At 36.2% G+C, this 22,673-nt stretch overlaps 4 protein-coding genes across 5 annotated transcripts; 1 reads left to right on the top strand and 3 right to left on the bottom strand.

Moving 5' to 3' along the window:
• Positions 1-689: 689 nt before the first annotated feature.
• LOC140003803 (uncharacterized) lies at positions 690-4,676 on the bottom strand. The gene is made up of 5 exons (XM_072078181.1): positions 4,316-4,676; positions 3,715-3,856; positions 2,765-2,991; positions 1,865-2,122; positions 690-1,483 (listed from the first exon to the last, which is right to left on the bottom strand). The coding sequence occupies exons 1-5, from the start codon at positions 4,355-4,357 to the stop codon at positions 1,166-1,168; spliced, it is 987 nt and encodes a 328-aa protein (XP_071934282.1). The 5' UTR covers positions 4,358-4,676; the 3' UTR covers positions 690-1,165.
• A 3,921-nt stretch (positions 4,677-8,597) lies between these two features.
• Positions 8,598-12,660, bottom strand: LOC113725411 (uncharacterized). The gene is made up of 5 exons (XM_027248557.2): positions 12,354-12,660; positions 11,169-11,310; positions 10,006-10,232; positions 9,505-9,762; positions 8,598-9,042 (listed from the first exon to the last, which is right to left on the bottom strand). The coding sequence occupies exons 1-5, from the start codon at positions 12,627-12,629 to the stop codon at positions 8,722-8,724; spliced, it is 1,224 nt and encodes a 407-aa protein (XP_027104358.1). The 5' UTR covers positions 12,630-12,660; the 3' UTR covers positions 8,598-8,721.
• A 1,040-nt stretch (positions 12,661-13,700) lies between these two features.
• LOC113725183 (putative leucine-rich repeat receptor-like protein kinase At2g19210) lies at positions 13,701-19,294 on the top strand. Its single transcript, XM_072078182.1, has 13 exons — positions 13,701-13,983; positions 14,058-14,613; positions 14,785-15,260; positions 16,037-16,187; positions 16,286-16,357; positions 16,504-16,575; positions 16,658-16,735; positions 16,951-17,117; positions 17,239-17,462; positions 17,703-17,829; positions 17,993-18,058; positions 18,189-18,378; positions 18,498-19,294. Exons 1-13 carry the CDS (start codon positions 13,902-13,904, stop codon positions 18,901-18,903), a joined length of 2,667 nt encoding a protein of 888 aa, XP_071934283.1. The 5' UTR covers positions 13,701-13,901; the 3' UTR covers positions 18,904-19,294.
• Positions 19,295-19,853: 559 nt separating this feature from the next.
• LOC113725185 (expansin-B15-like) lies at positions 19,854-22,673 on the bottom strand. Of its 2 annotated transcripts, none has more exons than XM_027248191.2 (4): positions 22,335-22,673; positions 22,129-22,262; positions 20,555-20,748; positions 19,854-20,386 (listed from the first exon to the last, which is right to left on the bottom strand). In XM_027248191.2, exons 1-4 carry the CDS (start codon positions 22,522-22,524, stop codon positions 20,056-20,058), a joined length of 849 nt encoding a protein of 282 aa, XP_027103992.1. In that variant the 5' UTR covers positions 22,525-22,673; the 3' UTR covers positions 19,854-20,055. The 2 variants fall into 2 exon arrangements, with proteins under 2 accessions (XP_027103992.1, XP_027103993.1); XM_027248192.2 differs by having other exon boundaries at positions 22,129-22,241; positions 22,335-22,672.

Consider the following 22,673-nt stretch of genomic DNA (forward strand, 5'->3'; position numbering starts at 1 on the left):
ATTATTTGGGTCCATTTGATTCACTGACTGGATGTAATCGGATGACGCATTCTCGGATTAAGAATCCTGGGATGAGTCATCATCGGATTAATCATCCTACTCATCCACTGTTTGGAGAGGCTAGGTTGATTATGAAGGTCAATGGGAGAGACAATGGGAGAATCGAGGGTAGAAAAGTTGTACCTTATACCTACCCTAATAACTTTTAGTACATTTCTGCAAGCTAAAATATCATACCAATAGAAGACCTTAGCATCAGTTTTCTGTTTAAGTACGCAAAACAATTTTATCTTTCAACCTGACCTTCCTGAGAAGATTTTTTATTATTAATGAAACATATTTGTGATATCCTTTTTCCCATGACCAATTCAGACTGTTATGAACATCCTATGCTTTCTTATATGCATTAATTAGGTCAAGTTTCAAAAGTTTATTCCAGCTAAACAAACTATTCATATAGTTTATGCAGTTCAGTACATGTTTTATAGCTTTGGATCAACTCCAAATTATTAATTTTTTGTACAAATTTTAAGAATTAATTTTTCCTACACCGAATAGTGTATAAACTGTCAGTTTTGGATAAATGATAATTATACAAAATTTGAATTTAAAATTTAACTTTTGTACATATGTCACAGATCCAACGGTGAGAGTGTACATACTGTTAGTATATATAAGATTTGCTCAAATATTAAAGCTTTTTATCTTAATTTTCAAGATAATTCGTGTTACAAACCGAAAATTACACACCTTTCTCCTAGATTATCACCTTTTCTCCATCCAAAAATCAAAAGAATTAATTATAATACACCTCTACGAGACTGCAATAAGAGCATGACTTCCGCACATAAATGGTCCACCATGTGTAAGCCGTAAAGACTGTGAGAGGAATGGTTTGTATCACTTGCTATCCTCAGTTAATTTCCTAGATTCTTGGACTGCAACTTGTATAATTTTCTAATCATATGTTTCCAAGATTACATTAATGAAGTACTTGAGCAATACAGCTAGCTAGCTTACTGCTCCAAGCCCCGAGGGCACATTTTTCGATTGGATCTATAGATTTTGAACATATTACCTCCATCCAAGTTGCAGCAGACAAACAATATATAGGGGGTTTTCCGGCGGCTTGGGGGGGGGGGCTTAAGCCCCCACCAGCCCCCCCTTAAATCCGTGGCTGGCGTATAAGAACAACAGAGCCAGATGTTTTACGGTTCTCGAGATCATAGTGAGCTTCAGCAGCCTGGGATAAAGGATAAGTATGATTTACACGGACCCTAAGTTCACCTGATGCCACTTTCGCAAATACTTCTCCAGCAGTTTCCAGCAGCTCTTCACGAGTCAAATTGTAGTGCCTCAGCAACGGCCTTGCCAAGAATAGAGACTTTGCTGCTAGAGCAGACAAAGGAACTGGATCTGGTATCCCCGACGACTGCCCAAAACTGATCATGTACCCTCGAGCCTTCAAGCATGCTAGTGATCCCTGACCAACAGAAACTTAACAATCAGACACCAGCAACAAAGAAGTTTCAAGTGTGACCTTCGCTTTCATAAACCAATTGATCACATCAATTAAATGATTGTTGAATTAATACGTCACTTCATTAGATTCAGATTGCTCAACTATTAAATACATTGCCATTTCCACACCAGTCTCAACTATTAATTTTGGACAAGCCCAAAATTAAGTTGGTTTAATTAGGTTGAGGGTGAGGGTAAAATATAGTGTCAAATAGTAGATGGTAGCAAGTGAAATTAATGGCTGATATCTGCAGGGTGCAGTCCTGGTATTGTTTTTTGCTTCATTTTCATTCAGCAATTGTTTCATGTAGTGATCATGATCCGAAAATAACGAGTGTGTTACCTCAAAGGTGTCCTTCCCAACAGAATCATAGACAACTTCAACTCCTTTGCCTGATGTTATCTCATGTACACGACTGACAAAATCCTCCTCCTTGTAGATTATAACATGGTGGCATCCATCCTCCTTTGCTTGAGCAGCCTTCTGTTGAGTTGAAACAGTTCCAATAACAGTTGCACCAAGAGCATTTGCCCACTGGCACAACAGAGACCCAACTCCACCAGCTGCTGCGTGAATAAGAACATTGTGTCCAGGTTCAACCTGTAAAATTCTACAAGCAATTATTCAAAGACAATAAAAGTAGAATATTTTTCCCATCTTAGAAGGCCAAAGCTGGAGACAAGGAAATGCATTTTGTAGATGCAGACTATCCTAATATGACCCTGAGTTTTAAACCCTCTTAGCTTGAGGTATTTGATAAATTAATCAAGTTTTTGTTTTGAAATGAAGACAGAGTTGATAGAGACGCATACAAAGGCAAACATGTATGTAAAGAAAAAGCAGCTTTCTCAAGTTACTAGATTCAGACTCCGAAAATTGTCAGTTGTTGGCCAAGAAGGCAAAAGGAAAAATGTCAAGTAGTTTCTTCTCCTTCACGCACAGCAAATGTATGTCACTGACAAAAGTGTTCATATCACTCTATCAGGGTTAAAAATACTTCAAAGATAATTTGTGCATGAGACTGACACCAAATCCTACTCAACGTGAAAGATCTTTATAGCAGAGATGACACAAGTGGTAGACATGCTTAATCATGTGGTTAGGTTTAATGCTTGAATGAACAATTTCTTATAAACAGTAACAGCAAATATATGGTTTGAAATCCCATGACAAATACTTATATACATCCAATGTAGGGAGGAACCATATAGGCTTTTCCAAGTTAAGCTTAGGTCTACCTACTTTGAAACAGCGATGCAGCAAGAATTGGGATGTCATTCCTTTAGCCATGCAAGATGCTGCAACTATGGGATCAATAAGAGGAGGAAGCACTACAGCTTTGTCAACAGGAACTATTTGTTCTTCTGCATATGCACCCATTGTACGACCAGCATGAGCAACAAGGTCACCAACTTCTCTACCAGCCGTCCCAGGCCCCACAGCTGTCACCACACCAACAGCTTCCACTCCTGTACTTAGAATTTCAGCTTTTTCTCTGGATGGATTCCAACAGTGGGTAGACGAGGATTTGCAAATGCTTGTTGACAAAAATTCAAATATAACAAGAAGCAAGTTTATAACACGTAAAGGATTACGTACGCCAATGGCCTAATGGAACTCATGAGGTAGTCCTCCCTGATTTATAGAAGGGGCAACTCAACTGTGGCCACTTTACCATAGTTTAATAAGCTGAGTAGTTTGAAGTTCATATTCTGTTGGACGGCAAGAGGTCATTACACAAATGGAATTTGGTTCGCATGCCATTGATGTCAGCTAATAGTGATCTACTGAACCACAGTGCTTTTTGCTGTTCACCATGCCAGTAAGTGACAGCCAAAAACAAGCAGAACCTTTGTATTACATACATTATGCATGAAGCATGAATAATTGCTCCTAAGTCTTTTTTTTTCTCTCTCTTTAAGGCCGTTCCAACTATTGCCAATGTATTTTACTAATGCAAAACCTTCGCATCTTTTCAAATTTATTCCTAAATGACAAGACAAAGCTTTCCTAGAATCGATCAAGAGCAAAAGATGACATTCTTCAAGAATAGCTCAGCTTACAGTTAGGACTGTGGCACAGGATGACAGGATATGTACCCAAATAGCAATCTTATAATTCATTAACCAGCAGTCAGCACAATGGAGCAGCTAAAGAACAGAATTTATGGTAGGTCAGAGAGCCAAACGAACCAGGAATAAAGGGAAATGAGGGGGCATCATAAATCCCTTTTCTGAAATAAATATCAACGAAGTTAAGTCCAATAGCCTTATTTTTCACTCTGATCTCTCCTTCCTTTGGCTCCCCTACTTCGACATCTTCCCATTTCAGGACCTACAATATAGAGATGAACAATCAGCTCAAATTAGCCATAAAACAGGCTATTGGCTGCTAGAAAAGTGATGTAGAACTGTATGCAAAACGAACTTAAGGAATCAGGCAAGTGGAAACCAAATTGTGCCCAAGTGCAAGACTGCACAAGGCAAAATCTCACCTGAAAGGGTACTTCATTCATGCATGTGCAACATATTCCTCTTTTCTTAATTGCTCACCTCAGAGTGAAAGGAGCCTATGGTACCATGGTCACGCTTTAAACTCGTAAAATAAAGGAGCTACTAGTATTGCTTAGCGAAAATATAAACTTTAAATCTAATGAACCCAAAACCAAAGGCCTAACAAGTCTCGGAATTTTGCATAGGGTTCCATAATTGTCTCTAACAAATAAATCTCAGTTCCGCAAATTGATAAGCAAGATAACTTCACTATGGATCACAATTAGACGTTCACTGATACCTCTGGGCCGCCAAGTTCGTGAACCCTGATGGCTTTCACCATAGCTATTGCTGTGCTTGAACAACTGCAATCTCCTGCTGCTGCTTCTCGGACTTTGCCCGGGCCTTGTAGTAGTGGAACGGGGAAGAGGGACTCAAATTAGAGTGCATGCCTTCATTGTTTCGTCTGCTTATGGAATTGGGATTATGCAAAGTTAGATTCCCAACTCATGAAACGTCATGGTAAAAGTTCCTGCTCTGCACCGGATGTCAATTCTCAAATTTTACTTTTGCTCATTTCCCTCATCATTGGCTTTTCCAAAAGAGATTACTGTGACATGTTTGATTTTTGCTTTTTAGTATAGGAATTGAATCACGCGAATAAAAAAAAAAAATTTCCCTATTACCTGTTAAATATCTGTGATCCCATCAAGGGGCTGTTTTGGTGATGAACTTTTTCAAGCGAAAATTTTTTTTTTAGCATTTTGGCGATGAACTCGAAGACATCATAAATGAGTCCTCCATTTTTCCGCATTATTGTTTAGTAGTTTGACCCCGCGAAAGAACTTGAACTAAAGATTTTTAGGTGTAAAAACTAAAAGATTTTCACATTATACAGAACTCAAAATCGTTTAAAAACTCCCGCACATTTTTAAAATAAATTTTTTTGTTTTTCACTTTTTAAATATTAATTTTACATTCCTTACAAGTCAGCAAAATTTGATTCCAATCTAAACTTTTCACTATTTTTTTAATCTAAAATCATCACGTGACTCACATGTAATTATTGTTTAGGTACAAAAGGGTAGGGGTGTGCATTCGGTGCAAATTCGGTAATTCGGTGCACTGAATTCGGTGAATTCGGTTATTCTACCTGTAAAAATTTAAACCGTTTTCAATTCCGAATTGGGCATAACCGAATTCATTCTGCAACCGATTTCAAATTCGAAAACGGTAATGAATTCGGTTAAACCGAATTCATCTATGATTTATAAATTATTACTGATTTGATCCCTAAATTTATTCATAATTGAACACATTACTTATGTTCTAATCATTTTGTGGTTTAATTGGCATTTATTTGATCACTTATACCTAGAATCCTTAGTCTATGATTTAAGAAACACATAAAAAGTGATTAATTTAAACTAGAATAAACCTTAGACTATACAATGATTGGTGATAATTTATGAATTTATAATTTACAATGATTAATTATAAGCAATATTAGTTAGTAGTTACAATGAATTTATAATTTACACTGATTAATAATAAGTAATATTAGTTACAAACTTACAAATTACAATGATTAGTGATAAGTTATATTAGTTACAAACTTATAATTTATTTCAAATCAAAATAAAAACTTATTTACTTACACATGTTATTGTGAAAGTCAATACACTAATACATTGATTTGCAATTCACATACATTCACTTACAGTCTTACACTGCTTAGTTGTCTTGTCTATACTTAAAGCCTTAAGATTAGTAAATAGATAATATGAATTTTAACTTATTTGATAACTTATGCCTAAAATCATTAGTTTATGATTTAAGGAACACATAAAAAGTGATTAATTTAAACTAGAATAAACCTTAGACTGTACAATGATTAGTGATAATTTATGAATTTATAATTTACAATGATTAATAATAAGTAATATTAGTTACAAACTTACAAATTACAATGAGTAGTGATAAGTTATATTACTTACAAACTTATAATTTATTTCAAATCAAAATAAAACTTATTTACTTACATATATTATTGTGAAAGTCAATACACTAGTACATTGATTTACAATTCATATGCATTCACTTACACTGCTAACTACTTAGTTGTCTTATCTATACTTAAAGTCTTAAGAATTAAGATTAGTGAATAGATAATATGAATTTTTATGTTAAATATGTAGAGTACACTAATACTTGCAAGTTAGAGATTACGCATTCAAATATTCAATAATTCAAACATGAATGATGTATCAAATTACCAATATCTAAATTTAATTACTAATTATGTTAATTGTTTAATATTTAGTATTATACATATATGTGTTAATTATTATCTAATTCTAGTCATGTTACTCATGTATAAAATAATAAGTATTATAGTTATCTTATATTGTTATGTATTACTATATATTGGTATTATTATAGTCATATAACAATTAACAAATAATAAAATAATATATTGTACATTATTATATATTATTATTATTATAAGTACATGATATGATGCTAAATTGATAATACCATATACTAACTATTATTAATAGCATTTACCTATATAATATAATAAAGTATTAGTAGTATATACTAATACTAAATAGCATTTATCTATATATTATATAATTTTATATACCAATTTGGTAATTCGAATGCGGTAATGCGGTACCCGATTTCAATTACCGAATTTGAATGCGAAATCGGTTATTACCTAATTCATAATCTCATTACCTATTTTATACCATATTAGAATTCGGTGAATTTGGTACGTACCGAATTTGTACCAAATTACCAAATATCCAATTTCAAATTACCGAATTGAATTTGAAATCGGTTATGAATTCGGTAAGAACCGAATTTGCTCACCCCTACAAAAGGGTTAGATCTCACTTGTTTGGGGACAAAAAAATGAATCAAATCAAATCTTAATTTTTTAAGAAAAATTGATTATATTGAGTTAAATTCTACTTTTTTAGAAGCAAAAAAAAAAAAAAACTGAATCAAACAAATGATATCTAATCTTTTTATCCCTAAAAAATGATCACGTATGATTCACGTAATTAATTCAAGATAAATAATGATCGAAAACTTATGTTAAAATCAAATTTTTGATGAACTAAATTTGTAAAGATCGTGATATTAAGATGTAGGCTCTCAAAATAATATTTAATTTAGGCCTGTCAATCAGGTCATATGAGCCGGACTTTTATAAGTTCAGACTCAAATCATTTAATTTGTAATACTTTCGGTTTCGAGCCTTGAGTTTTGGGTTAATAAATGTGAAAATCATACTCGGTTCACAAAATATTCGGATTTTAAATCTTATTTGGGTTTAGCCCAAACTCATTTGTTACTCCTCAATTTTCTTAATATAATTACTATAAATATTAAGTTATAAAATTAATTTAACATTCACAGGACTACAACATTAAAATTAAAAATGAACAAGTAATACTTCTTAAAAAGTACATAAATTTAAAAAATTTTCAACAATATTTATATCTAATTCGTTCAAAATACATGAAAAGTAGTAATAAAATATGCAGTATGTCAATACATCTTCAAAGGTTCGAATTTTTTCATAGCCTTGTAATTTAAATCCAAACATGCTTGATGATTTGTGTTTGTAGACAAAAAAGAAATCGACCAATATTATGTCAATATAAAAATTTACTCAACCAATAAGAAAAGTTGGAGTTTTAGTTATGTATTACTAATAATAGCTCTCAAGAAAGCTAGTAGAGAAGTTTTTAGATGTATTTTTGTGTTTTGTAATTTGTATATATTTAGGATTTAGTAATAATATATTTAAATATATAATTATATATAATATCAAAATATAAATATTATATATATATGTAATTAAATGGTCGAACCTATATTGGATTTGAGACTAATGAGACCCAAATTTAGCTCATATTTATTTCGGGCCTATTTTTTAGATCCAAACTCAAATTGATTTACTGAAAGGTCGGGCTCATCAAACTTTTTCTCGGACCGAACGAGCCGAACTTGGGGTACGGCACCATTGAGAGTTCTAATTTAATCAAACAATTCTCATGTGAATTCACAAAGCTTTTAATTTTATGATGACAAAAAGACGGACAGACGTCTCACGCAAGAAAAGAACAAAATAGACCCCGAAGCCAGAAACAAAAGAGACGTTGGAACAGAGGAGGCGCATTTTCTGATTAACAATCTGATTGTTTTCTCTCTATTACACCAACGGAACAAATATATGTCTTTATACAAATTACCAAGCAACAAAATCTCATGTGGACTAGATTATCAAATCACACTAATAATTGAACATCATATGACTTTAAAATTAATTTTAAAAGCAATGAACGGAAAAATTCATCTAACAAAATGTAGGAGGCTTCTAACAGTTTTTCACTATCAAGCGCCTTCACCGAAGAGACGTCCAGAGTTGCCAATTTTAAACACCTCCAAATTGCACGCTTCCACGAAATATTTTATCCCTTCGTGGAAAGTGTGGCACCTGCTCGCTTATTACGTCGGGGCATAAAATTAGAGAACCATTTTGACAAATTCAATTTCAGTTAAGCATGTCAACCCAAACATTAATAGGTCTAATCCATTTTATTGCTGCATAGATGTTTCTCAATACAAATGCCGTAGAGTCCTTGAATCAACAACTGAGTTTTACACATCAATGAAAACATTACCATGCTCTCACAGATTAACGGCGTCTGGTATGAGAACAACAGAGCCAGACGTTTTTCGACTCTCAAGATCAGAATGCGCCTGAGCAGCCTGGGATAAGGGATAAGTATGATTTACTCGAACCCGCAGCACACCTGATGCTACATTAGCAAATACTTCTCCTGCAGTTTCCAATAGTTCATCCCGAGTTGAAGTGTATTGCATCATTGAAGGCCTAGTCAAGAATAAAGACTTTGCTGCAAGAGCAGACAAAGGTACCGGGTCTGGCATACCAGACGACTGCCCAAAATTAACCATGTACCCACGGGGTTTCAAGCATGCTAGCGACCCCTGATGCAGAAAATATTGCAATCAAAAGACAGCACCAAATAAATTTCAAGTTAGACCTTGGATTACAAAAACCAGCAGATCAAAACAACAGTACACAGTCAGGAACATTGATAATGAATTGAAGTGTAATTTCATTAGTTTCAGATTACTCAACATAGAACAAGATGTTCTCAAGTATGGTTAATATTTGTGAACCAGCCTCAGAAATATGAGATCTTCGTTGAACAGCCTGGTATGAGTCAGTTTCTTCGTTGGGGACTGGAGACTTGGGGGGAGGGGGGACAGATGTAGGGAAATATAGGTGTCTTGGTCATCTCCTGATTGATACTTGCTCAATACCATACTTTAGATAGCAGTAACTTAACAGATCGGGTCTACATAGCAAAGTTATAATTTTGCTTCGTTGTACTTTAGGTACTTTTAGAACATTGCCTAGATTTGCTCATCATTGGATACAATTACCTCAAAGGTGTCTTTGCCAACAGAATCATAGACTACTTCAACTCCTTTGCCTGATGTTATCTCATTAACACGAGTGACAAAATCCTCATCCTTGTAGATTATGACATGTTGACATCCATCATCCTTTGCTTGAGCTGCCTTCTCTTTGGTTGAAACAGCTCCAATGACAGTTGCACCAAGGGCATTTGCCCACTGGCACAACAGTGACCCAACACCCCCTGCAGCTGCATGAACAAGAACCGTGTGTCCAGGCTCAACCTGCAATTAATACTCTACATGTCAGCAATTATTCAAGGAAAATAACGGCCATTTCTTGAATGATATCCCTTGATGTAGACAAGGATAATTATTTGGCAGCTTTTCATGCTTGAATGCTGTAATAAAAGACAAAAAAAAAATTGTAGAATGTCCATGAAGTGATATCAATACTCTCATGTACATGCAAAGCAGGAAGGAATACCCTGCATATAGGATAATATGTGCAAGTTCAAGGCAACATACTTTGAAACAGCGACGGACTAAGACTTGAGTTGTCATTCCTTTAAGCATGATAGAAGCTGCAATAATAGGGTCAATTGAAGTAGGAACTGGTACTACTTTGTCCGCAGGAAGTATTTGTTCTTCTGCATATGCACCCATTGGATTACCAGCATAGGCAACTAGGTCTCCAACTTCTCTGCCAGTTAGCCCAGGCCCCACAGCTATAACCACACCAGCAGCTTCCATTCCTGTACTTTGGTGTCACATTTAAGTCTCCATATATTCTGACAAAAAAAATTGACAGGAAAGAAGCTAGCAAATTTATAATATGTAAAGGATATTTTATACCACCGTAAAATACTGGTACTTAGGAGGTAGTTGACTGCCAATTTACAGAAGAAGCAAATCACTCATGGCCACTTTACAGCATGTAACGAGCTGATTAGGTTGAAGTCCAAAATTTATTAGAAAGAAAGGCGTAACTATGGATATTGTATTCAATCAACAAGCCTTTCTCAATTCTGCTTTGATGTTATATAATACTAGTTGATGCAACAAAACAAGAACAGATGGCGTCTAACCATGCTGACAAGTAAAAGCAAATAACAAGCATGAGCCCCTAGTATTAAAAAGGTTATGGATAATGGCTAAGTGCTCTTAAGTCTTGTTTTCTTTGAAATTATTTTGACTTTTCTCAAGGTATTTTATTAAGAAGTAAAGAAAAAGGCAGAAAATGCTGGTATAAAAGTTTTTTCGTAATATCTAGGAAGAAAATTTTGGCAAACTAAATAACAAAAACAGACCTTTTTGTTATGCTATTCAGAATTGAGTAACAAACAATCCCTTCCAAAATCCCAAGAGACTTGAAAACTAAATTGTCATATAGAATTTCATAAATTGATATTGACCTGGACGACACCCTGGTCAAAATTTTTAACTTTTAAAGGTTTGCATCTTCTCAAAATCCTTCCTAGGTATCCAAAGACAAAGTTATCATCAAATCCAACAAATAAGAGACTAAAAATGACATTTCCTAAATGCATAAGGTAGAGAAAGAATTGTAACATGGGATATCAGCCCAAATAGGCCATGGCTATATCTTAGTATTTGACTAAGAAGCAATATAGGACAATGGAGTTACTAGAAATACAGAAGTAGCAGTGACTTGGAGAATCCAGACAAACCTGGAGTAAAAGGCAGTGAGGCTGCCTTGTATACTCCTTTCCTGAAGTATATGTCAATGAAGTTTAGTCCAACAGCCTTGTTTTTCACTTTGATCTCCCCTTCCTTCGGCTCCCCAACTTCCACATCTTCCCATTTCAGAACCTATAATATCAAAAAAAAAAAAAAAAAAAAAAAAAAATATATATATATATATATATATATATATATCAGGGACGAAACTCATTCATTTTAACTCAAACTAGAAATAAATCAGGCCATCTGGGCTATGGCACAGATGATGCACAAGTATATCCAAGTGCTATTCAAGCAATCAGTTGAAGTGGAATCACAATTCAAGTGCAACACGGCATACAGAAAATTTGTTAGGTTTATCTCACATTGGCTATGGAAGGGGCGGGGTGCTTGGTAATAAATGTGAGGGAAAAGCCGCATCCCTTGAGCTAGCTTTTGGGGTAGGAGAGGCCAATAGCACCTAACAAAATTAACAATGGAATGGTACTTCATTAAAGCTAAGTAAACAAGTCCAATACATTCATACAGAATACTTCACAAAATTTATGCTGGCTGCGTAATCAAATGCCCTATGATACAGTGCTTAGAAACCTGATAAAATCCATAAATCAACCACAGTCAAAGCTGATTTGACTCCCAGGAATTGTTCTGTCCAAAATGACTGGTTAAAACAGAAATGAAAGAACCGTTTTGGAACATTAAATAATAGGCGAAAACAAATTAAGACAATCTGTAGATCAAGTCACACAATCAAAGAAACAATTTCGAACATCTTTATTTAATCAACAAGAAAAAGGGAAAAAAACCTTATGTTTTACAGCATTATGATCATCCAATCAACTTCTGAAAAATGAATAAGAAAATAAACCTATATAGTAGGAGCGACATATGCATATGCAAAAAGAAAAAGAAGGATTTTCAATCTAATGAAACGAATTCATTACAGGCGGCCCTTAAAGACTCAGGTATCTGCAGAGAGTTTTTAAGATAGCTAACAACATTCCGGATCCGGAAGACACATATTTCAGTTGAAAAGCAGCACTTTTTATTTTACTTGAGTAGAACGGATTCTACGAGATGCTACCGGAGAATCATATGTTTAAAGGGGGATAGAAGATGGGTTTTTGTGTCCGCGTTGGTTTGTTTACTTTGATTATATAATTGTCAGATACCTCTGGGCCGCCAGGTTCGTGAACCCTGATAGCCTTGACCATTGTTGAACTTGCTGATTCCGAGAAAGCTTTTATTCCGCTGCCGCCTTTGATACTACTACTACTGTTACTGTTATGAAAGCTAATACTAGTAGTAGTGTAACTGCTACTGCTCAGACTCGACCAGGCTTGCAGCTGTGGAACTGTAAAGAGGGGTAAACGTGGCAATGAAGGATTTCTTCGAAGAAGAAGAAGAAGGTCGTGACGAAGGATTGCCAACTTACTAGTTAGTCCCATGGGCTGTGGAAGACAAATGCTAATGCCCCAACTAATCACTCTGTGTTTTTATTAAGGGATAATATCAGAAACCTCCCTGAGGTTTTCTTAATATCATCACTTACCTCCCTTACTTTAGTTATTTGTGTAACAAAATTTTTAAAAATCCTAAACTATCCTTTCACTGACTAAATAAAAATATTTTTAAACCACTTTGTTCACTTCAAGAAAACCATCACTTCAAAAGCAATCTCTTGTAGTACTACTACATCACAATGCTATACCTCATAAAAATATAAATTTGAAAAATAAAAATGATATTTGAAAAGAAATACACTTGCATCAATTTAATTCTATATGCTCAAAATCGATTTCTTATGAATTTACATTTTTTCCACCATCTTCTCAACCCTTGCTCAAATCATTAAACTATACCAATCATTATAAAAATCAATTTAAAATAAGCAAATAAATCATACCCTACTTTATCATAATCACAAAAAGTAATTAATAAATAAAATTTAATTTATTATAATTTATAATAAAATATTACATACTCATCCAAAAAATATGAGTAAGAGAGAATGATGGAGAAAAGGGAAAAAGAAGAAAGTGACTTCCATTTCTTTTTTTTTTTTTAAATTTTGAGCTTCCTTTATTTGATATGTTGTGAATTATGTGTTAAGTGAGGGTTAATATAGTCTTTTTACAATTATTAGTGGAGATAAGTGATATTTCTAAAATCTCAGGAGTGCCAAGTGATATTAAGAGAAACCTCAAGGGAGGTTTCTGATATTATCCCTTTTATTAATGCAAATATGCAACGGACCAAATAGAGGCAATCTGTTGCCTTTTTTAGTGCCTATTGGTTTTGGGCTCCACTGCGGCCTTGCTGGTGGTTTCCAAAATGGCAAAATGAATAATTTTTTTGGTTCTACGGGGAAAACAAAAAGTAGTACTGAGCATGTCAATTAATTAATTGGTCCTAAAATTTAATAAACCAAAGGAAATAAAATTGAAAACACTTGTAGGATTAGTCAAAGCTACGCTATCCCATGTGCTTCATTTAAGCGGCCCACCAACCTCAATTTAGACTGAATCTGGTACGTTTCTGGAAAGTCAAGAGCAAATGAACAGAGACTCCCTCAAACCATCCGACCGTAGTCCGTTATAAAACGTTAACGCGGTATTTTGACACCTTCTTGCAATTTCATATTAGCTGTATAAAATATAGGATGATCAAAACCCAAATGGGATCTCAATTCTCACCAAACAAGCGTCTTGACAACAAAAATGACGCCCCTCGAGTTCAAAGCTCGTTTCCTCTGCATATTTGCCATTGCAGTTATTGCTAGTCATGCACAAAATCTTACAGGTCTGAACGCCTTGTTTTTGTCTACTTTCATTCGATTTCGAGTCCTTAAAATTTTGTCCCTTCTCTCTGTGCAGATTTCATTAGCATAGATTGTGGGTTGCCCGAAGCATCCAACTACAGCGACGACAAAACCGGCATTCCATACAGCACCGATGCAAACTTCACGGACAGCGGCGAAAATTCTAATATAGCACGAGATTACATATCTGACTCTCTTAATCGCCAACTCTGGACTGTCCGAAGCTTTCCTCGAGGCCCTAGGAACTGTTACAGCCTTAGCGTAGCTCAGGGCAAAGGAAAGAAGTATTTGATTAGAGCCACTTTTTTGTACGGAAACTATGATTCCAAGAATCAGACACCAACATTCGATCTTTATCTGGGAGTTGAGCCGTGGGATACGGTGGAAATCAACAGCACAACTATCGCAGTGACTAAGGAGATCATCCATGTGCCTTCATCAAATTATACTCATGTTTGCCTGGTAAATACCGGGGCCGGAACACCTTTTATTTCCGCGCTTGAGCTTCGGCCCCTGGACCCTGAAGCTTATCCCACCGACAATACTGGTGAATCACTAGCATCTTTTATCCGTTTGAATTTTGCTCCAGCAGACACCAGGAAAGTAATCAGGTGATAAAGCAGGAATGAATATATATATATATATATATTTTTTTTTCTTGATTCAACTGGGAGCTAGGGAGATGATTTGAAGAAAGAATGAATATTTTTAACCAATTCGTTTTTCATTCATTTGGATACTTCTTGGTGGCCGGACTAATTTCATATAAAATTTTACTTTAGGTATCCGGATGACATATTTGATAGGCGATGGCTGCCCTATCCCACGCCATCCAACTGGGCTGAATTAAACACTTCACTCCCCGTCGCCGTCGACTATAATTACCAGCCACCGGTGGTAGCGATGCAGACAGCCGTAACACCGCAAAATGCAAGTGATGCCTTGAAATTTTTTTGGAGGCCTCCTGATCCGACAGTACAGTTTTATGTCTACTTGCATTTTGCTGAAGTTGTAAACCTACAGAGCAACGAAACCAGAGCATTCTACGTCAATCTAAAGGATGAACACTGGTATAATGGAATTTTAGGTCCCAAGTATCTTGCGTCAGAGACCATTTATGCCACGGGAGGGGGTACAAAGGCAAGTTTTGATTATTCACTAGTGAGAACTGAGAATTCCACTCTTCCACCTCTCATCAATGCTTTGGAGGTTTATTCTGTTAAGCGTTTCTTGCAATCACAAACAAATGAAATCGACGGTACGTGCGTTGGTCCTTTACTTTTGCCATACTGTTTACTGTGTTGTATGACTTAGGTTTAGAAACTAATTGTCTTAAATCAAAAGGGATTCCAAATCCCGATAGGTCGGAAATTTAAATCTCATACCTATAGTGGTTTAGATCGGTGATATTGTCGATTAATTAAAAAAAAAAACAAAAGAACGTATGACTAATTCAGAAATGAGAAGTCATTTTTATTCTTCCATTATTATTATTATTATTATATTTTTTTTGGGAGGGATATGACAAGGAAAAGTTTAGTTCCTCAAAAAATCAATTAAATCTACATGAGTAACAAAATTAAATCACCGAAAGAGGGAAAAAGAAAGTTGTGGACCATTTCCAAAATTGCATTAAACTGTGTAGATTGACGTTGACCATATTGACTGGGTCTTAAATATTTTCTAAATTAAAAATGGTGAGCGCCTAGTGGTAGCACTACGCAAAACGAGCAAGTATTTGCATGTTGACGCAAGGATAAGTTGACTACCTCATTTCATCCGGTTAATTAATTGGCTCAAATCATCTACTTCTAGCTCCTAGGTGTTACCAATTTGGAAACAAGATTTTATTTTACTTTGAAAGATTCAGCATGAAAACAATCAAATTCACTCACCCTTTTTTTGGGATTTATGTACTGACCGTAATATGACTGCATTTGTCAACAACATACCACTTTGATTACTAAAGAAACTGCTTTTTTTCACTTTGATTACCAACAACATACCGCTCAAGTTCTTGTTCTGAAATTGCAGTATGGTCTATCCTGAATATCAAGTCAACATATGGAGTGAATAACAGAAATTGGCAAGGAGACCCTTGTCTCCCCGCAGCATATGTGTGGCAAGGTCTTGACTGCCTTATCAACACCAACAACAAGAGTGATCCTCCCAGGATCAAATCCCTGTATGTGTCTGCTTCCGATCAAAATATATTCATCTACTATAAAAAGATCAGAATTCACCAGCTTGTCTGACTGTTAAATTTGTTCAATTTGCATTCAGGAATTTGTCCTCCAGTGGATTGACGGGCAATATCTCCCCCTTTTTATCCAATCTCAGTTCTCTTGAAAACCTGTGAGTAGTTGTATCATGTAAATGTCCTGATATCTAAATTTTATTACGTGATTGATACAAACAATGTCAGTTAACATGTGAACTGATGACAGCTTTAACCCAAGTTTGAGTAACAATCTAACTGGCTAATGAATTAAATACTTCAGGGATTTGTCAAATAATAGTTTGAAAGGACAGGTGCCCGATTTTCTGGCTGATCTTCCAAGCTTGAAAGTCCTGTAAGTGACCAAAAAATGTTGTACTATCCAAAATCATTGCATGCGATTTAGTAAATGATCCTATTTGGTTCGCCTATTTTAGGAATTTGTCAAGAAACCAGTTCTCAGGACCACTTCCGCAAAAACTCCTTGACAAGGCCAAGAATGGGCTGGAATTAAGGTTTGTCTTTATATCATGACTGCCACTATCTTATGATTACGATCTGATTTTTTTTTCTATACTCATGTATTGTAAATATACTTCAGATCATGTCCATCGTGTGGATTGCTATAGAAATGGCGATTTCCAAAAAACCTTTTTACAGTTTGAAAGCTCCTATTTATTGTTGGGTTGAAGAGTTGCTTACTGCTTTTCTCTTTACCATGTTTTGGTAGAGCTGACGGCTATACTGTTGGAACCTCAAACTCTTGTCAATCGGGCCGGTGTAAAGAGAAGAAATCAAAGAAGTTTGTAGTTCCACTCGTTGTCTCACTTTCCGTATCCTTGACCTTCTTGGCTGTCTTAATTGTTCTCTGGAGATTGAGAAGGGGAAAACACCCAGGTATCGCACCGTCTGCTCATTGAAGAAGTTGTCTGCACTTTGATTGAATAACATAATCATTAAGTTCATGATTTGACAACAAAAATGCCTTCACTAATACGTGAAATGCTGTTTCCACAAGGTCGAAAGTTGGGTGGCATATCCAACAGAAAAGATGGGTTCTTGGAGACAAAAAACATACAATTTACGTACTCTGATCTCTTGAAGATCACAAACAATTTCCAGAGGGTTCTTGGAAAAGGAGGCTTTGGTACAGTCTACCATGGTCTTGCTAATGGTCAACATGTTGCTGTAAAGTTGCTTTCCCAGTCATCTGCCCAAGGGTACAACGAATTTCAGACAGAGGTAAACTGGATTGCTTACGATTCCCATATCATCACGGATTCCAACTTCAAATTCCTGTCAATACAACTCCGGTCGTCAGTTGTAACTCGTAATTGCTTTTCTAACCAGAGAAATTGGAGAGGAACCTCAGAAACCCACACTAATTCACAAATTAATAAACAGTTATGTAGATTTGCAAATGCATAAAATATTTCACGTTGTTGAGCATTTGACCTAAATTAAGATATTTACCAACCACAGGCTGAGCTTCTGACGAGGGTTCATCACCGTAATTTGACATGTTTGGTTGGGTATTGCTATGAAGACACTCATATGGCGCTTGTCTACGAGTACATGGCCAATGGAAACCTGAGAGAGCTTCTTTCAGGTACATGCGAACTAATGTTTCTTATCCTTATTCGTTATAGTATTAGCTGCTCAACTTCTAAATGGCATAATCCATGTCTGGGATTGTTTTGTTTCTTCGTTGCTCGTGATCATCTGCTAACAACTAACCAGTTGAATGGTAAAAATCCATTCTGTTTATGCAGTTAAGGATGACAATAATGTCTTGAGCTGGGCTGAGAGACTTCAAATTGCATTGGATGCAGCACAAGGTCAGATTAGAATTTCACAGTTCTTTGGTTCTGCTGCATATATACCTTCTTCTGAGTTCCATACGCGCACATTATTCTCTGTTTAAAAGAAGTTCCTGGATACTCACTGCATGGAAAATATGGCTTGCAGGACTGGACTATTTGCATAATGGTTGCAAGCCCGCAATCATTCACAGAGACATAAAATCTACCAACATCTTATTAAACGAAAAATTTGAGGCCAAGCTGGCTGATTTTGGACTATCTAGAGTCTTTACCATTGATGACGGCTCCTTTGTGTCCACTAGAGTTGTCGGGACCCCTGGATACGTTGATCCCGAGTGAGTAATGCCTTCCAACACCCAACTGTTATTCAGGTTTTTGGCTATTTTACATCAAGCCAAAGAGCTGAATAGTTTATTTCAACTGTATCATTTACTCTTCGTTCTTTTGACCTCAGGTACTATGAAACACAGAGGTTGCATGAGAAAAGTGACATTTATAGCTTGGGAATAGTCATCCTAGAGCTGATAACAGGCAGGCCAGTAATCATAGGGACTGAGGACAAGCGCCACATATTGCAGTGGGCTAATTTTTTGCTAGCAACGGGGGATATCGGAAGTATTGTTGATCCCAAATTGAAGGGGATGTACGAGATTAACTCTGCATGGAAAGCTTTAGAAGTAGCAATGGCATGTGCCTCTCCCACTTCTTACAGAAGACCAAACATGGCTCACGTTTTAGCAGAGTTGACAGCATGTTTGGCAGCGGAGAAAGCTCGAACCGAAGGCTTGGAAGATACAGGTTCACAGGATTTACTTGAAGTCAACCCGGGCGTTTTAGACGTTGAGCTTGGACCCAGGTAGAACCATCAGACCCATCACACAAATGTCGGGATTTTGCAGCCAAACAGTTCTTCTGGGCTCGGGAAGAAACCAGGCACGATTCCAGGCGTACCAAATTAAGAGCTTCAACAACACCTACACAAGTTAAAATTTTATTACTAAGATTTTTAAACCGATGTTCATTTCGATGAGGAAATGTTTTTGCATTCTTTGCATTCTTTTTTTTTGGGTCAGTGAATACAATTTGTGCATCTACCACTGTAAATTTAGCCTTCTCTTAAATCTGTTGGGTCAGGTTGGCCCATATGGCAGCAGTTAGGCCTTGGATTTGGGTTACCTTGTCAAGCCTCTCTTAGTACAATTTGAACGCAGGTAGATAAATGAAAATGATACATACAGGTTTTTTTTTTAATGCATACATTAATGGTACCAATTAGTAAACAGATCTTGGGATTTTTTTTGGGAGGAGGGGGGAGGGGTGCAGAAGAAGAAACATATTGAGATGGTTCAAAGACTCGGCTGAGACCAAGACCGAGTCGTCATCGGAAGGGGGTTTTTCGTTCCGATACCGAGACGAGATCACTTCGAGATGATGAATCGTCGAGAACTAAGCCGAGACGGATAGAAACGACCAAATCACCCGAGTCATCCCAATTCAACTTGAATTTTTATTATTTTTGCTAATTTTTTATTGCTTTTGTTTATCATTTTTTTTTATATTTTTTAGAATATTAAATGCTTTAAAAATTTGTGTCTCACCGAAACCGCGACCAATATGTCAAGACTGATATGAAACCGTCCGAGCCACGACCATGACCGCGACCGTGCTACCATGATTGAAACAATATAGATAATAGGTTTGGGAAATGCCAAGTACTAGCATGAATGTTGGCGGAAGACCATTGACGTGCTTGCTTGTCTGACAATACTCATTATGAAGTATGAGTACTTGCTCCAAGCAACATCTGATGTATGTGGTAATATTGGCTTAGGTAACATCTAATATTGAATACTTAATTATATGTAGTAAGTAGACATTGCATTTCAATTCTAAATTTACGCAGTACTGGAATCTCGTGTGCTCCAAATTGCAGCTTGCTGCAACTCAAGGTTCCGGATTCGAACTACTATAACTGGCGGAACTGGATGGTTGGTGGCTTGGTGCAGGATGGATCAGAGGTACTTGACCAAAGACCTGTAAGTTGCACCAGGCTTCCACCCTGCTGGAATCACATTTTTGGCCACCAGGATCTGCCCTGAATATTGTGACCTCAATCTAATTGAGAAGGGGGGTCGTAACACAGAGCCAGCGTCAAGCTTCCAAACAGCCCCCCACGACCGTTTCATTTCCCACCATTCATCACGTCCGGATGATTGCTTCAGAGCCACGCCCGCAAGATCACCATCTCCATCTTCAAACTCGATAACCACGGCAAAATACTGAGGATTGGACCCCGGATCAACGCGGAATGCAACGTTCGTCCCCGGATACTCGCAAGAAACACTGAAGAAGGAGAAAATCATGTTAGGCGACCAACAAGGCTGCTAACTTCTAAGCGTTATGTTATAGTAGTATTATTATATATGGTAGGTACTATTTCATGGTGATTAAGGCTAAGTAAGGATTTGAGCGCCCAATATACCTTAATCCAAATTAATTAAACTAACTGACCGTGCATAGCTGATTTCCAAAACTCCGGCATCGCGAAGTTTTTGTTCTTTCCCGGGAACGGCCATGGCACCAAAAGCAGTTCCGCTGAGGTCGAAATGAGCAGGTCCGGAAGTGCATGGATATCCGGGACAAAAATCTGTTATAACAACTCTGACTGGCTGGCCGGAGCATGCCGGATGCTTTGTGCATTTCACCTACAGGATCATTTATTTTCCTTCAAGTAACACTAGCTAGCTATAGTATGTAAGAATGACCTGAGCAATAATAATTAGTTTTACTTTTCGTATTTATTAAAACAAAAAAAAAAGAGAGGAAGTAGTTTTTTTATTTTTCTTTTATTTTTGTCCAGAAAATAAAATATTACTACCTACTTGTATATTATGTGTGGTTGGGTTAGTCAACGGGTTACACGATTATAAACTAATGAAACCCAAAGTAGTGGCTCTAAAAGTATTCGATTAAGACAAAAGATGGAATGGTGAGCCAATTAGAAAACAATTTGGATTCTTACGTATTTTACCTGCGTTGTATTAGTGCACTCCCTGCATGCTTATGTAAGTAAACTTCAGTTGATTATCATAAATACCGGGAATTTGATCGCCCGTGAGCTAAGGACAAGGACATCAAGAAGTCAAATTTAGTAGTACTAATAACTAAGAAGGAAGTCATAGATATGTAGAGGTGTCAAAATGGGTGATTTGGACGGGTTTGGGTTGGGTAAAATGGGTAATGAGTATAAGTGAGACAACCCATTTATACCCATTTAATTATATGGGTATAAATGAGTAAGTCAAAATATGAATTGGGTAACCCAATTACCCATTTATAACCCATTTATTTTAACTTTTTGTAAATTCATTTATACAAACTAAATTATCAATTTATACCAAACTAAGAGAGCAAGTTAACAAACTAAGAGAAAATAAAATGATAAGATAAAACCAACACATAATAATAATAGTAATGAAACAAAGTAGTTAACATCATGACAAAATGAAAAATTTGAAAAAAAAAAATAGGTGGAGGAAGAGAGGAGGTTTCGAGGGAGACAATTCTAAATGGATTAATTGGGTAACCCATTTATACCCGTATACAAAAATTTAAAATACCCATACCCATCTATTCATGGACAGATATGGGTAAATTTAATTAAATGGATTTGTTTAACAGCTATATAGATACGTAACAAGCAACCCAACATTTATATTCAACTTGTAATGAGAATAAACTCACCATCCACGTGGGTGTAGAATAATTCAACAAAAGTGATATAGAGTACTCCAAACTTCAAATTGGTATACAAAAAAAAAGAAAAAAAAAAAAAAGGCCCTTCAATCATTCCAATAACTAAAGTAGGAGCTACTGTATATATTCACAAGCTGTAAACCGGAGAATTAGCGTACTGGTATAATTTGGGTGTTGAAGTTGCATGCATGATCATAACATTCCATGCAAAGCCCGTTGGCGCAGTGCAAGGACTTCATGTACATATAAGGTTGATTTGATTAGTAGTACGGACGGCGGGATATGGTAATTTGGTTAATATATGATGAGATAGTAAAGAGTAGAGGCACCTGGTAACAGGCTCCACATTCTTTGCCTGCGTTGTAGAGAGATGGGCCAATCCCAGTTACTAACGAAGAAAATGGTGCCTGCGACACCAGGTTTCCATACCCACAGGCGCCTCCTGCATGCAATTCCAACCTATCTACATATTACGTATATATATAGTTCCAATCAATTGAAGTAATTAATACTAGTAACAAAGCTCGTTAATTACCATCGCTTCCGGCACCGTTGGGGCTGCCGTACCATGTTGCTCCTGCCGATGACCAATGGGCAGCTATGGCGGATAAGGTGAAATTCTTTGGTTTGAAGCAGTAGCATAGGTTGGAGAAACAACATGTACCGAGTAGTACACATGAGATGAACAGGGAAAAGTAATTCGGCTTGCTCCTCATTTCTTCCATTGTGTACGCACTCAAAATCTCTTTTTTTTTTTAAGTGCTCTAAAACAACAAATTAATTTATGTACGTACTTAATAATAAGCTCAACTTTTTCTTAACGCTAATGCCCCTATAATAACGTTCCTATGTATAGACTATGCTCGTGATTTTC

The sequence above is a fragment of the Coffea arabica genome, chromosome 2e (assembly GCF_036785885.1).
Source record: "Coffea arabica cultivar ET-39 chromosome 2e, Coffea Arabica ET-39 HiFi, whole genome shotgun sequence".
NCBI classification, from domain to species: domain Eukaryota; kingdom Viridiplantae; phylum Streptophyta; class Magnoliopsida; order Gentianales; family Rubiaceae; genus Coffea; species Coffea arabica.

Bases quoted from the DNA above. Each gene is read 5' to 3' on its own strand.
- LOC140003803 (XM_072078181.1), bottom strand. From the start codon at position 4,357: ATGGTGAAAGCCATCAGGGTTCACGAACTTGGCGGCCCAGAG. The intron at 2,992-3,714 runs GTTCGTTTGGCT...TTCTAAGTACAG, and splicing joins CTCATTTCCCTTTATTCCTG to GAGTGGAAGCTGTTGGTGTG. The intron at 2,123-2,764 runs GTAGGTAGACCT...AGAATTTTACAG, and splicing joins TGCTGCATCGCTGTTTCAAA to GTTGAACCTGGACACAATGT.
- LOC113725411 (XM_027248557.2), bottom strand. From the start codon at position 12,629: ATGGGACTAACTAGTAAGTTGGCAATCCTTCGTCACGACCTTCTTCTT. The intron at 10,233-11,168 runs GTTTGTCTGGAT...ACCAAAGTACAG, and splicing joins CTCACTGCCTTTTACTCCAG to GAATGGAAGCTGCTGGTGTG. The intron at 9,763-10,005 runs GTATGTTGCCTT...TATTAATTGCAG, and splicing joins TAGTCCGTCGCTGTTTCAAA to GTTGAGCCTGGACACACGGT.
- LOC113725183 (XM_072078182.1), top strand. From the start codon at position 13,902: ATGACGCCCCTCGAGTTCAAAGCTCGTTTCCTCTGCATATTTGCCATT. The intron at 17,830-17,992 runs GTACATGCGAAC...CTGTTTATGCAG, and splicing joins CCTGAGAGAGCTTCTTTCAG to TTAAGGATGACAATAATGTC. The intron at 18,059-18,188 runs GTCAGATTAGAA...TATGGCTTGCAG, and splicing joins TGCATTGGATGCAGCACAAG to GACTGGACTATTTGCATAAT.
- LOC113725185 (XM_027248191.2), bottom strand. From the start codon at position 22,524: ATGGAAGAAATGAGGAGCAAGCCGAATTACTTTTCCCTGTTCATCTCA. The intron at 20,749-22,128 runs GTGCCTCTACTC...ATGATCCTGTAG, and splicing joins AATGTGGAGCCTGTTACCAG to GTGAAATGCACAAAGCATCC. The intron at 20,387-20,554 runs GTCAGTTAGTTT...CTCCTTCTTCAG, and splicing joins TTGGAAATCAGCTATGCACG to TGTTTCTTGCGAGTATCCGG.